Consider the following 14,485-nt stretch of genomic DNA (forward strand, 5'->3'; position numbering starts at 1 on the left):
CCCAGATTTTTTGAAAATATTAATACAATTAGTATCACCAGAAGTATATAATATCTCTTGAGATATAAGTATTAATACTCCTAACACTGCTGATGTTATTATCTTGGTGTTAATTTTTCAAGACGTTTTGGGAAGAGAAGAAATACATAATTTTAGTGAGCTCCTTAAAGCAAGTGTAGGCTCTATCATTGCCCTCTGTATTTTTGATTGGGTCTATGTAACGAAGATGGCTATGATTGCTTAGATTCGCGGGAAGGTGCTTCCATCTCTTTTCGACTTTCAGAAACGTATTGTCATTTATTTGAAGTCAACGATTACGTGATTGCAGAAATGCCAATCCAAGCTAAGTTGACTGCGCACGTGATTACGCAAAGCCAATCAAAGGAAGGGGTACGTCGAGGCACCTACTTTTGAGGGAATAATTTGCTCGCTCAACTTGTTTCAATTTCGACTAAACTCTACGTTAGTGACATCTCTCGCTCGCCAATGATACTAACCTTAAAATAGGAGCCGATACTGGCTTTAAGTGACATCGTTAAAATATGCTTTTAGGAATAAGTACCTACCCCTACGCAGTGTCATTATGACTTCCTCTATTGGACTGGAACAGTTTTCATTTCTGTATCCTAGATGGTGACTTCTCTGTTAAGATAAATATAATGTACTTATGGTATCACCCTATTCGTTAATGTTTCGTTAATGTCTTATACTTTAAATATAAAGCCGAACTCGGTGATTACGATCCGGACATACATACTGCCGAGTTTATATCCGAATTCCGCTTCGTTCCGGAACAAACCGAAGATATGGAAGTTGACATTTTTGAGTTTTTCAAAACTTGCAAGTAAGCGTTTGTCACCTTTCACCGTTTCGCTTCAAATTAACGATAATTGTTGTACGTGTCGTTTTCTTAGGGGTCAAACGCCTGCCCAAGCCGAGTTGAATTTCCTGAGCAAGGCCAAATGGCTAGAGATGTACGGTGTGGATATGCATACTGTTCTGGTAAATATCTTGTAAACTGGATAGTCCACCGCGATGTTGTTGTTTAAATGTTGTTTATCGACAGGGTAAAGACGGCAACGACTATTCGCTGGGTCTGACGCCGACTGGAATCCTCGTTTTCGAAGGAAGCACCAAAATCGGACTCTTCTTCTGGCCTAAAATCACTCGTTTGGACTTCAAAAGTAGAAAGTTGACCTTGGTGGTTGTTGAAGACGATGACGAGGTTTGTCCTTTATTCTTTCGTCTGCAGACAGAGTCGCAAACTGCTTATAGGGAAACATTTATAAGGAAGCCATTAGAGGTTCAATATTAATGGTTTTGTTTATACTAGATGGCGCCAGTTTAAAAATTTTAGAGGGAAGGGAATAAATTACGAAAAACTACTTCTAGCCTTATTTTAATTGCCTAGGTTTTCTCCTGCCTGTCACCCTTTAAATTTATTTACCTTCCAAACAAATACCCGGGTGGTAGGCCAACAGCATCTGGCTGTCACCCTTTAAATTTACTTTCCTTCCAAACAAATACCCTGGTGGTAGGCCAACGTGTTCTGCTGTTGTATATTAGCCTGACGACGACGCTGGTGTTGGCGTCGAAACGGCCGTAGCTGTGTTTTTTGTAATAAAACCTTTTAATTGTACAACAGTGGTTTTTAAATATTTTAATCTCTTTTATCTTTGCTCCCAAAAACCCTCATGCTCGAAAAGTAAGCTCGTTCCCCCTAAACAAATTTAAGTGAAACATAAAAGTTACACTCTGGAAAACTTGCCATGAAAAAAGAAACTTGAAACAATTCGCGTATTTTTAGTTAATTATAAATTCCTTCGGTTCAGACTGTTGGCGCCATCTGGTAGAACTATGGCTATTTAAAAATCGACTTCTAGTGGCGTTACCCCTGTTAAAGGATCTTCCTTTGTCTAACACGTGTGGGACTTTTCCCTTCATAGTAGTATTGTTTTAACGTGTTTTTAACAAATGTGGTTGTTGCAGGGAAGAGAACAAGAACACACGTTCGTGTTCCGGTTACACAACCAGAAAGCTTGCAAGCACCTCTGGAAATGCGCCATCGAGCACCACGCGTTCTTTCGTCTTCGGGGACCCGTCAAAGGCACTTCCACGAGACAGAATTTTTTTCGTATGGGATCGAGGTTCAGGTACAGGTACGTCACCTCAATTTTCTCTCAGCTTCGTCCATCTAAACAAATAAAAATATCAATATTTTTTCTGTCGCGTTCTTAAAGGGAATATAACCCTTGCAGGGAAGTCCTAATTTCGTCAGTACACACACCGTGGCGCGACATTCTAGAACCTAGTAGAAAATCCTACTCTTCCAAAGATATTTCTATACGCCTATAGCAGAATTTTAAAACTCGTTAAGTTTCTTAACGAGTTTTAAAATTCTTAACTTAAGAATTTTAAGGGCTCGACGCTTAGAAAAGGGGATATTTTAAAACCCGTAATCTCGCTAGGTTTTTCAAACTCGAACTCGACTCTGTAGTCAAAAATTGATACTCGAACACCCCGAAATTAGTTTGTCTCGTTTTAAAAATTTTTACATTCAAAAAGGTGCTTAATAGTCTTTTACCCTCTACCGGTTTTTAATTCCCGTAAGCGATGTAGATGCTGAATTTTGATTAGGTATACGTGTATTTAAAGAATTTGACCCCAAATTGAGGCAAATTGTTTCCGTAATTGTTATTGCGTAATTTCTTCCCATTTTTTTCATGCTTGTTTGGTTCTTCTTCAATTTTCGCTTATTCAACGTAGTCATATTTATTGATGATTATAGTTAATATTTAAACCATGGTTACTAACTATAACGGTAAAACTGAGGTTTATTTTATGATTGCAATATGTAGTCTAACAGACAAACACGTTCATTAGTAAGATATAAAGTCAACAATAGTCTGGCTAAGCCCGCACTCGATGTAGCTTGATGGCGCGCAGACTGTTTCCCCCCGCGTTCTCCCTACGCGTTTTCGAGGGCGGGCTTAACCTATTTTATCAATATAGCGTTACGGTACAAATGAGCAAATACTGGACGCGTTTTTCGAAGATTCGCGTCTTCGTTTTGAAGTACGGTATATCTCAAGAAAACATTACGTCTTTAGTTTTTTGAATGTATTTGTTTCAGAAACGCACTATCGACCATTTTTAATAAATTTATAAATATATTTTAGTTTCCCCAAACGTTGTTGGTCTTTTTTACCTTTTCGGCGTTGTTTATTGTTATCTCTAGGTGGTTCTCGTTTTCTGACTTTTTGAGTTTGAATGCTCCTCATACTAAATTTAGGGAGCTGATTCTAAATTTGAAGTCCGTTTTTTTCTATCTGGTCTAGTTTCCGAGATGTGAAAATGCAAAACGCATTAAAATTGAAAAGTTTCGAAAATACTCCGCCGTTGGAAATTTGCAGAAACGCATTGTCGTTATTAACCAATAAGAGTCTTTATTTCGTACAATTTCTTCAGTCGCATTCCCAGAGTAACAGTCGCAATGGCCGATACTCGGTATTATTATACCACGTAATGCGTTTCTGCCAAGTATAAACATTATGTAAAATTATTTTGAGACTTACTTAGTGTTAGCGATAGTCGTCGTCATATTTAAAGAAACCCCCAACAACTAGTTTTCAGTTAAAGGCCGAGAACAGAGATTCCATTTTCTCGTGCGCGAATTTTGACCCCCACATATCTGAACTTGTTATTTTCTTGATGAGTGACATCTTGGACAGCTTGACCAACGGCTCATACTGTTTTTGAATTGTACAATATCCAGAATTGTCCAAGCGGTCACTCAAGCTGTCAGAGCTGTCAATCAATTTGTCATAGATGTCAGTTAAGCTGTCACTCGTCAAAACATCGAGTACAGGATTAGAGGGGTAGAAATTCGCCCAGTTCTCGGCCTTTAACTAAATACTGTAGTATTGTTATTTTTCATAAGAATTACAAAAATCGATTTATCTCGAAATGCCAGTTTCGGAGGTAATGCGTTTCTGAAACGTATGGCAGTCTACCATAAGACTATCAAGGCCCCCCCTTAAGTTTGAAACGAATGGGAGTTTAACGTTAGGCTAATGACTGGAAAAACTGGCTACATGAATCCACCTGGTGGTGAAAAACCGAAACTTATGCTCAAATCCCACAATGCATGCTACCCGAAACTGCTTCGTAGATAGCAAGAGGTAGCTTTTTGGTAAGGGTGATTGGGAAGGATTTGCTCTTTATCTCCGCCATGTAGCGTAGATCCTAATTTTGATTTCTCCCGCGCCTGTCTATTACTGAATACATGGACCCTTATGTCCAATTCAAACTTAGGGAGGCCTTGATAAGCTTATGTTTATACTTAAGGAAAATTCGACTACGATCGTTTAGACAAAGCCATTCTCCCTACGTGATAAATAAATACATTATTGCATTATCAATAGGTGGTTTCTTTTCGCCTGTTCTCGGACTAAAAATTTACTCTTTTTATCCAAAAACGTTTTATTCGGCCCATAAACTATTCGCTGGTTCCGGAGTAAGATGACGTCATAGCCTTACTCTTCTTAACCTACTCCGAAATCCCGGAACAAGCGAAAAGAAACCACCTAATATCGCGACTGAAGACTCTGAGGTCAAACAGTTTAGTATTTCATTGACACAACGTTTGTCCCGTTTGTTGAGGCAGCGGTCGGACGGAATTTCAAACGACACAGCACAACAAGGCGCGGCGTACTGTTCAGTTCGAGAGAAGGCCGAGTCAGCGCTATTCCCGGAGGACAACCCACGAACGCCAACAGCAGCAGCGAGATCGAAATCGAAACCACCAGCACGCGGCCAACAGCGCCAACCCAACAGCGGGGACTACCGCTTCGACGCTCACGAGCAAGAGCTCCAACGAGACGTCGCTCATTTCAGTAACGCCAGCGACGGGGTCCAACAATTCGCCTTCGCCCGCCACCCGTCTTCAGCCAAAATCTTCCGTGACAACTCCGTCCATTCCAGCGGATACGAACCATTCCACCACCACCACCACCACCAACAACAACAACAACAACAACAATAATAATAATAATAATAATAACAACAACAACAACAACAATCCGGCCGAAATGGCGTCTCTGATATCTCTACCTGAGAGCGCCGGCACCGTCATAACCTTGAGTGGACCGACGCCCCCCAAAAGCCCCACCCCGAAATCCGTGGTTTCGTCTAGCTCGAACGGCGTCGTGACCAACGGATCGGCGGAGGAGAGATTGGATAATTTAATCAAGTCGTTAACTAAGGAGAAATCCAACAATATCTCGATGGAAGCCAAAAACGAATATTCGGCGTCGCCAGTTTCGCGAAGAACCGAAGACAATTCCGAATGCTCGGCCTCAGCAGGTTTGTACGATTAATTATCTGGCGGGCAAGCGTCGCTTAACCATAGCGGTAGGCCTACTACGGTCGGTTTAGTCGGCGGTGGAGATGCATGGATCCCTGCTTAGCTAATCTACCTTTCGAGCGACACTAAGGACGATTATCTTCTCTTAGCCGAGGCTGAAGCCATCGCCAGCAAATTAAAGGGGTTGGATTCGGTCGGAGCCAATCACGCTAAAACGGCGAAGGAAATAGCCATAGCCAATCTGCAGAACAATCAAATGTTGCCCAGTAGCGGCGGGGCTCGACCTTTACCATTAGACCAACGAAAATGCAACGTTTTAAAAGCCAAATTAGAGGAGGAACTTAAAAAGAGTTGCGTGAATTTTTGTACTAGACATCTTTTAATTCTTCGTGGTGGTTAGGGTTTTTATTTCTTCGTATTTTCTATTGTTTGCTAGTAATTGTTTTCTCTTTACCATTTTTGTTTCTCTCCTCTTATTATTATTGCCCCGAAGGCGAAAAGACTTCTCTCATAACTGACGATCTTGTTCATTACGCAGATGATCCGGTGTCCGAGAAAGTCAAGGTCACAGTCATTAACGGGTACCTTTCGAAATCATATAATTTTCGCGATAATTTAGCAATGGCCAGAGTGTAACGAACGCTTCTTGAAATTCTTTCGTAGAACCGTTTTGGACAAAGACGCTAGCGTTAATGAAAAGGAGTACAACAAATGGTAAGTCATCTTTCGTTACTAGTCGAGCTATCTACCAGTAAAACTGTCCCTAATTCTCGTTTAGTGGCACTTGCAGCAAAATCGTTCGCAAATCGTCGCTGACGGACGAAGAGTCGCCGAGCCCGCCACCGCCGTCCAACCAAAATCCATTCTTTGCCGTGGTAGGTATAGTTTTTACTCGTACAGCTCGATTTGTAAGTTTTTGATTACGAAATTTAGCTGAATTTTTTGTCGCACATTTGATTTGTAGTTACGCTACATTTGATTTAGCTGCAAAAAATGTGCATGATAGAGATTTATGATACGAAACGTGAAAGGAATTGCGTGAATAATATCACGAATAATAATGCTTGAAGTAGTAATTAGTAACATTGTGAACATTTTAGGTCCCCTCGCCTAAGACTAAATCCCCCGAGTTAACAGAGAGCGCTCATAGGGATGATGAGGATAATTCGGATTGCGAAGATACCGCTTTGCTATTACCATCTACTAGCACCGCTAGCTCTAACGTTACCCCGACTATCATCGCCGTTAATGGTAGTTCCGCTTCCCCGCCACTCAAAGATCATTCCTTAACGATCGAAGTCGACCAATCGGAATCTTACGGGTCTCTGTCTAGATCGAAAGTGAAAGATAGCCAAAACAGCTCCGCCAAGTCCCACTCCCCTAAGATACCCGTTCTGATCTCCCCCGTTACCGTTAACCGCGTTCCGGTTGTCCACAACTCTAGCCCGCAAAGCAAACTGCCGAGCGTGGTGTCGGTCAAGTCGAAAATTCCTAGCGTATCCACCCAATCTTCGGTAAAGATACCCGTTATGATCAGTCAGTCGAGCTCTAAATTGCCGACTGTAAATAGCCAAATAAGTAAAAGTGCCAGCGTCGTGACGTCCAAAATCCCCACCCTGAAATCCCCGGAACCGGCATCCTCACACTCTGTAGCCTCTCGAGTTGTATCGGGTAATAGTCTAGAGGATGGTAACGGTGGATCATTGGGAAAATCTCCTTCAGCTACTGGGACTTCTGAAACAGTAGGAGGCTCGGAACCATGGGTTGTTACTGTAAGTGGTGAAAGGAATTTCCAAACAACAACTTTTTATTCGTTCTTTTCATATTTTCCGAGTTTTTGCTTTGTTAGCTTTCTAATTTGCACGGATCTTTTGAAAGCATGCCTCGAGTCTTTGTCTTTACTTACGTCATTACTAACCTTGTGTTTTAAAATTAACAATTTGTTCTCGAAATATCTAAGAAGGGGTTGGCAACGAGGCGAGTCGGTGTGGATTGTTTTTAACTCTTTAAAGAGTACGAATATGTTTGTTGATCCTTACGCGACTAAATGGTCGTTGCCAGCTCCGGTAAGAAGACCGTAAAAGTGAAACCCAATTAACGCTTTCCAATTTTGGAACGTAGGAGACTTCATTCGCGGGAGCGAATCCGATCACTCGTTCCGTGTCGTCCGCCAGTGCCAGAGCCATTTCAGTACATTCTTTGAAGAGAACACCGTCGGGGATCAGTCCTCCTATCATTGGCAACTCGCCGTCTTCCGGGGTGCCCATATGGCAAGGTGACAACTTGTCACGACGCGAAAGTGACCACAGAAGAACCGTCATGACAACTGAACTCTAAAACTATTTAACCGCCACCATTCCTTACGCAGTTGCTTTTTCCTTTGTCCGAGACATTTATTTTTAGAAAAAGTTGAATTATTTTTAACGAAAAAGACAGTCAAAACAAGGTATTTTATGTTAAACCCTTATTTTTAATTGACCCATATATTTTTTTGTCATTTACGAAAAAAAGTACAATTATTATTATTATTATACAGCTAGTTGAGAGGAACTTTTTATACGAGTACTTTTTTAATTAAGTTTAATTTATGTTGTTACCGAATGGAATACATTGTATTAATTAATATTTTATATTAGCCCTCTACTCTTTGAAGTTTCTCGTAAGTGTATTTCAGTTTAGGATCCACACTCCGCGAGGCATATACCCCTGGTTAAATTAATGTTTTAGACCATTCAGGGCCTTAAGAGTTAACGTTGTGCAGCTTATTATATTATCCCTTGTGTCATGTTTTAGATTACCCTACCCCCACTTTTGATACGTGCTATAATATTTGTTACGAAGAACTGCAATGTCCGCTAGTGCCATCCGATAAAAAAAAAACAGTATAATCACTGTTGTGATAAAAGTCCAAATTTTCTCTACCGTCCAATATACACTAAATTGTGTCTTATAACTCGATTGTTTATGGTGACCAACTACAAGTTTTGTTTTAAACGATATTTACTTCTTTCCCCTTGAAGATAATTGTTGTAAATAAAGTAAATTGCGTGTATTTATTTTGGAATTTTTTATTTTGTTTCTTTAAAGTTAGCGACTTTTATTGCCTTTAATTCAGGTGACTGGGTCATCAAAATTTACCATTGAGGTTCTTATTGCGATCATGTTTTCTTATTAGGCTGCCTTATAGTATTTTTGATATTTGAACTTGAATCAACTGAATACCGGACACAAATCTTCCGAAAAAAACACTTCGACTTGGCGGAATTACCGGGTATTTGAACTCTCTTCAAAAGGAATCATTTCATGTGTGAAGAGCGAACTTTGGATTATTATGTTTAATGTTCAAAGTTTAATTTTCACCCTCCTTCAGGGGTAAATTTTATTATCTATATTTAAAACTGTGAGAGAGGTTCGCGTACTTGGTATCAGCTTAACCGGTACTTAAGTATTTACCAATACACCACTGCTCTCTTTTGCTAGCAAGGCATATTCTCCGACCAAGACCAATTAAATATCAACCTTCAAACGAAAGTAAATTTCAGATTTTGCGTTTTTATCGGTATTATTTTAGTTCTTGCGCTTTATTTTTATCTTCAACCGAGAATAAAGATTATAAAATACACAATGGTTAGGTGCAAATAATATTTTGCCTTGGATAACCTTATTTTGAGTCCTGTCAAACCTTTCGCTTAACAAACCAAGCGTCATATTGCTTCAAACAATTAGCACTTGACCTTCCGTAATTTCCATGATGGCCAAATTAAATTTGTTTTCAGGTAATCTTCACATTTACTTTTCTACAAAAACAAGGGTTGCGTTCAGTAAATCATCGGATGGAATCTTGCGTTTCTAAGAAATAAAAAAACCGATGACGTACGAAGTTTAAATACGATTTGTTTCGACGTTGTTTTCTTAACGTAGCCAGTATCGTCTTGTTTTTTCTGAGACCAAAAAAGGGAAAAATAACATTTAATTTACTAATAAATTTGCTTATGATTTTTGTAATTAGACGGTATTGATTTGAAAACAAAAACCCGTAGAAATCTAATTACAAAATAAACTACAATAGGTCTTTCTATAAAGTAACTTGGCCTTCTTGTTTTAATGTTTGTTTTACGTTCCTGTCCTTACTTTTACCTTGGAGCAACAAACAAGGATAACGCAGCTAGGCTTTAAACACGCTAACGCAGTGTTGTGTACAAATTTCATTGGACGAGCCTTAAAGCCGAATGTTTTACGGAAAGGGGGGAAGACAATTTCCGAATTTTCCCCTTCCAACGGCAGCAGGCGCTAAAACGCTTAACCAATGAAAACTGTACATATGAAAATGCACGACTTTTGACGGGTTGCGTTCTCCTTGTGTGGGGTGCTGTGTTTGTTGCTCATAGCTTTTACAAACCTAGGAGCACGTGATAGAGTCGATAGGAATTTAGGGTTATCCGATTATCTAATGCGTATGCAAGTCTCGCGTGCTACGAATATACTAATTAAGCTCTGTCTTTTGAAGTAAGAGAAACATATATTTCTATTTTTTGTTCAAAATCACCGATTTCAAAATAACCCTGCGACGTCACCATTGTAATATGCCTATTGATAAAAAAACAGTAACTGTCATGGCAGCTACTAGAAACACTACAGCTGTGACGTTACAAGTTTTCAAAATCGTATCAGACGACAACACTCTATAGGAGGCTTATTTACCTGCTTTTATACCCTGGCCCTAAATGGGTTAGAGTGTGCAATAACTGGTGGCTTTACCGGGAAGTCGGGGTCCGGCTCTTGTAACCCATAAGGGCGGTGGCGCACTGGGAGATGTTAGCTCTGATCAAATGGTCCTCTCTCCACCTCCGACTTCGGTCAGGTTAGGGCTGGATACTGAACTTCGGTTCAGGCTAACGGAGAGGGTCCAGGCAAGCTGGCCGCCGCAGCGGATTGGGTAGGCCTGCTGTGGGGCGGTGGGCCTCCATATGCGGGCACGGCGGTCCTGTTTCCCGGCCTTTTGGGGCCCACCGGGATCTCCGATGCCAGCTGTGCCGGGTTACTTGGGCTGCTTTGTGCTCGTCGTTCCCCTTTAGGAGCTCTCTCCAAAGGGCTTGGCTCCTTACCTACGTAGGTAGGGTGTCGGCTGGAGTTGCTAGAGCATCCATTCTAAATCCCACTGCTGTGTGCGAAGTGGGGATTGGTCCACCCATTGCTGCACTTTCTGCTGGGTTGAGTGGCTTGCGTCAAAGGTGAGACCATCAGTAGTAGGGTTCTGCTACCCATGCTGGATTTGTCACCTGTCCGGGCTAGGTGGACGCTGGGGTAGGGCACTATGATGATAGGCCTCCGGTGGTATGGTCTTTGTTACTAGGTACACCGGGCTATAAATTCTGACACACTGCTTTTATACCCTAACATGGCGGTGTATTTTAATGCGTAGGATAAATTTTAAGATCCAAAAACCGCGCTATATTGGAAAATAATGCTAGGCCAGTCCATTAAAAAAATATCGTTTTAATGCGTCACTCATCGGAATCCTCAAACCGAAAATTGTGAAGTGTTCAATAAGAACCCGGTGTTAGCGATTACTAATCGGTGTTAGTAGAGCCAAGGATCCTATATGTTAGAAGGATATGAGGCGAGGGACGAAAAATGGCAGCGCCGTCGGTGGGTCATGCGCGTTAGAGAATCCGTCTTTAGATTTCGTCAAGGACAAAACATGGGGGAAGCACCGCCAAAATTTGTCCTTGAGGGAAGAGAAACAACACGTCCCACGTTTAGAGGCTCTCTTAATATCGACGGCGCTGCCGGCGTTTTGAAAACACGCGCTGGCCGGAGGGCTACCTTTCCTTCTAACATATAGGATCCTTGGTAGAGCCACGGCCAATTTTGATCTCTCGCGCTACAGCTGCCATCTCATTCGTTGACGTTTCTGTGTTAACCTATGAGCAAAAGATGTGTATGACGTGAGCGCCCCTAGCGGATTATTATTTTTAGAATAGTTATTACATTGAAGCCAATACAAAAACCGAGCGTGGCGCTGAACTCCTACACCTTATAGTACAGTTTATAGGGGGAAAATCCTTGCTCGCGGAATTTAGACGAATGTGTTGGCCGCTGTAGCGCGAACAGCGCGTGATCAAAGTTGGCCGTGGTAGAGCCTAGCGCCGCTGATCCATCGCCGCCGTCGCCAATATTTACTCTGGCCCCGAATCGCCACCGACGGTTAATTTACTTTTCGGTGCGATAGATTTTGTTCCCGCCGCCAAAATTTGTTTGGTTTTTCTAACTTCTTTTTTCTTTAAAAAATATTACATTTTTTTTTTTAAATTTTCGAAAAGGGGAAGAGACATTTTTTTCCCTTCGTGCCGTTGAAAACAATCAACGCCCCCTCCTACCGAAATCAAATAGGCGCTATGCTCAAGGTGTTAGTGAACGTACCCAAAGATAAGGATTAGTATAGTATTGAGTTCCCAGCGACGAGCTTGTTCACTCAAAGGCATTGATCCACTAACCCCACAAATAGAAATCGTATCTACGAATACGATTTTTATCTATAGAAATTACAGCTAAATAAACAAAGGTCTACGTGAAAGACGCGGCATCATCCCTTAAGAACGTCTGTGGCCTCAAACATAAATAAATTATCAACAGACAAAAATTATCTCCAAATTTTATTTTTACTTAAAAAAAGAGATTTATAAAACCTCTTTCCACATGACAATTTTCGTGAAGAATAACTTAACAGAGTGAATAAAAAATAAAAGGCTTATATACATTAGACTTCCCTCGGGTATTTCACAAGGACTCAAATATATTTACAATTTAAAAAATTCTTCAGTCACTAAACACAAAAGGAAAAAGCTTCTCTAGAAGGTTCTCTAATCATTATTTTCAAAAGGTATTAAGTACCAACAACGTATCTATTTCATTTTCAATATTTTTTTAATTAATAAGTGACTAAAAGGAACGTGATGATATGAAAAACAATACAATGTGGGCTAATAAATGGATTCAGATCTTTGAGAGACTTATTTAAATTACCCTTATTTAAGACTCTGAGATGTTTCTTAAACATCAAAATAATACTATGATAAGGCTCTGAATTATTCATTGTGACGTTTGCTTTCGCTATCTTCAATGCTGATCTATAAAAAGTAAAGCTAGAGTCAGTACAATGCATTTTTTCAGATTTTACATACAAAAATGGTATTTACAGTTGCTAGTTGCCTTCCGATGTTTCCTATTGTGATGCCCCCGGAGAATACGACGCAAGGTAACCAAGATCGTACGTACAAAAAATCTCGTTCAGTGTTATAGCTATGGTGGGAAGATAACTTGTAAATAATTAACTGACACAAGGTTGAGTCTATGCGAGTTAACTTACTTATAAACACCGTTATAAACTAGAAGTTGAGTTATAAAAGTGGCTAATATGGCTATGGCCACTCCCATTCCAAATCCGCTGCGCGTTCTGTCAAACGCCCACCAAAGCGCTATTGATAAAACAGTCAAGGACATGGACAGCTGCAAATTGCTGTCAAAATCAATTTTCTGTTAAATGCAGGTGTTGAGGAAAACACAATCCAACTCAAGTTCAAAATATACAAGGTCTGTTTACAGTCACAGTTAGTTTTTTTTTTCATGAAAGGATACAGCGCTAGCATGATTTATTCCAACAAACATGGCTACACATCTCATCACTGTAGACCATTCTTGACTACCCGCTTGTTGTTCCCCTAATTTTTTATCCAAGCAAGGAAATAGCAAACCAACAATCGCTAAAAATAAAAATATTTGTAAGTTACAAGAATCTATTAGGGTTTACTTATTTCATAAATTACATGATCCAACTCCGCAAATAGCTGGAATCCACCAGGGAGAATTTAAAATGGCAGATAGTTCTCTTTTAACTGGTGGTAAATGACGTTGAATTTGAAGGAGGTTCAAAACCAATGCGAAAAAAACTCCAATAACAAATAAAATAGTTCCTCGTGTAATAATTTTGGCAATGAAAAGCATTTTTTACTGCAAGAAAGGGTTTTTGTTAATTAAAATCCAAGCACACCCGTCTCAAAGTCTCAAACCAAAAACTATGTCAAAGTTGACCTAATTTTTGAAGGAACTTGATCTCCTTTCTTCCAATCTTAAAATCCAAAAGGCAGATTGTATATAAAAAAAAGTACTTACAATGAGAGATTTTTAGAAGTCTTCCCAAAATTGAATTTCACTAGAAGTTTAGTTTGGTTTTAGCTAACAATAGAGAAACGTGTGAAATGTCAAACGCATCCTTTTTGAAATGGAAAGTTTCAACAACGTTTGGGCCTTTTGTAAACGCTAGAGTAATCTATTGAAGGTTGCGATCACAAGTTTCACTCATAAGGTTTATTTTGAGATCAAAGAACTGTGTGGTGATTGTATTCGCTGATTAGTAAGAATAATATACGTAAAATAGCGCGTTATTTTCTCCCTCTTCCTAAACTTCAGATTTACCGGAAAAGGACGTACGATTGATTCTCCCTGGTACGATGAAGCGAAACCGCGCGTCGACAACAGACGACATTCCCGGTCCCACGCGAGAAGGTTTCACGCGACTCGCTCTCAGCCAATCGCGAAACATCAGATGATTTAAGAAGCCAATGAAATTGGAGCGGCGAACATTTATAAAACACGTGAAAGATTTTTAAACGACCTAAAAAACTTTTGGGGGTACCGTATTGTAGCTGTCTGAGCTGTCTCCGCTTCCCTACCTAGGGGATATTTGCCTTATAGGGTAGTCGCTTAGGAAGTTTAAATTATATTAATGAGCCAAAAAATGGCCAAGAATTTTACACGTTTAATTACTTCTTTCGATAATGAAATTATTACCATTCTGATTTATTATGCACATTTCAAAGAAATTGATTTTATCCAACTTTTTCCCTGGGCCGGCTCATTTATTGTGTAATTTAATTTTTTTGTGGTGGTGGAACGCCGTTAATCAAAACGTTTCTTTTTACGCGGGTCTCTTCTCGGAATGGAGAAAAAGCAAGGAGTCGAAAAGATGGGGGTCAATGCTGATTCGATCGAACTGACATTTCGCTGCATGTGCGAGAGGGCGGCGTATGACAGAAAGGGGTACACTTTTTTATTAAGTTT

General features: G+C 40.2%; 2 protein-coding genes across 9 annotated transcripts in view; one reads left to right on the top strand and one right to left on the bottom strand.

Moving 5' to 3' along the window:
• The window catches only part of LOC149925108 (uncharacterized), a 42,297-nt gene extending 34,593 nt beyond the window's left edge, over positions 1-7,704 (top strand). The window contains exons 7-17 of one of the 8 annotated variants that reach the window (XM_090159699.1): positions 724-844; positions 915-1,002; positions 1,067-1,225; positions 1,990-2,159; positions 4,667-5,364; positions 5,515-5,715; positions 5,859-5,946; positions 6,029-6,079; positions 6,144-6,240; positions 6,466-7,137; positions 7,487-7,704. In XM_090159699.1, the coding sequence (XP_090015825.1) occupies positions 724-844; positions 915-1,002; positions 1,067-1,225; positions 1,990-2,159; positions 4,667-5,364; positions 5,515-5,715; positions 5,859-5,946; positions 6,029-6,079; positions 6,144-6,240; positions 6,466-7,137; positions 7,487-7,702 (2,561 nt within the window). In that variant the 3' untranslated portion in view covers positions 7,703-7,704. The remainder of the gene's footprint in view (positions 1-723; positions 845-914; positions 1,003-1,066; positions 1,226-1,989; positions 2,160-4,666; positions 5,365-5,514; positions 5,716-5,858; positions 5,947-6,028; positions 6,080-6,143; positions 6,241-6,465; positions 7,138-7,486) is intronic. The other 7 variants (XM_090159700.1, XM_090159701.1, XM_090159702.1 and 4 more) reach the window with 7 other exon arrangements.
• Positions 7,705-12,006: 4,302 nt separating this feature from the next.
• Positions 12,007-14,485, bottom strand: LOC149925110 (insulin-induced gene 2 protein-like). The gene is made up of 6 exons (XM_090160900.1): positions 13,538-14,485; positions 13,192-13,375; positions 13,004-13,128; positions 12,735-12,901; positions 12,565-12,667; positions 12,007-12,495 (listed from the first exon to the last, which is right to left on the bottom strand). The coding sequence occupies exons 2-6, from the start codon at positions 13,367-13,369 to the stop codon at positions 12,454-12,456; spliced, it is 615 nt and encodes a 204-aa protein (XP_090017026.1). The 5' UTR covers positions 13,370-13,375; positions 13,538-14,485; the 3' UTR covers positions 12,007-12,453.

Source organism: Leiobunum rupestre, chromosome 10 (assembly GCF_980474605.1).
Source record: "Leiobunum rupestre chromosome 10, qqLeiRupe1.1.hap1, whole genome shotgun sequence".
Classification (NCBI taxonomy): domain Eukaryota; kingdom Metazoa; phylum Arthropoda; class Arachnida; order Opiliones; family Sclerosomatidae; genus Leiobunum; species Leiobunum rupestre.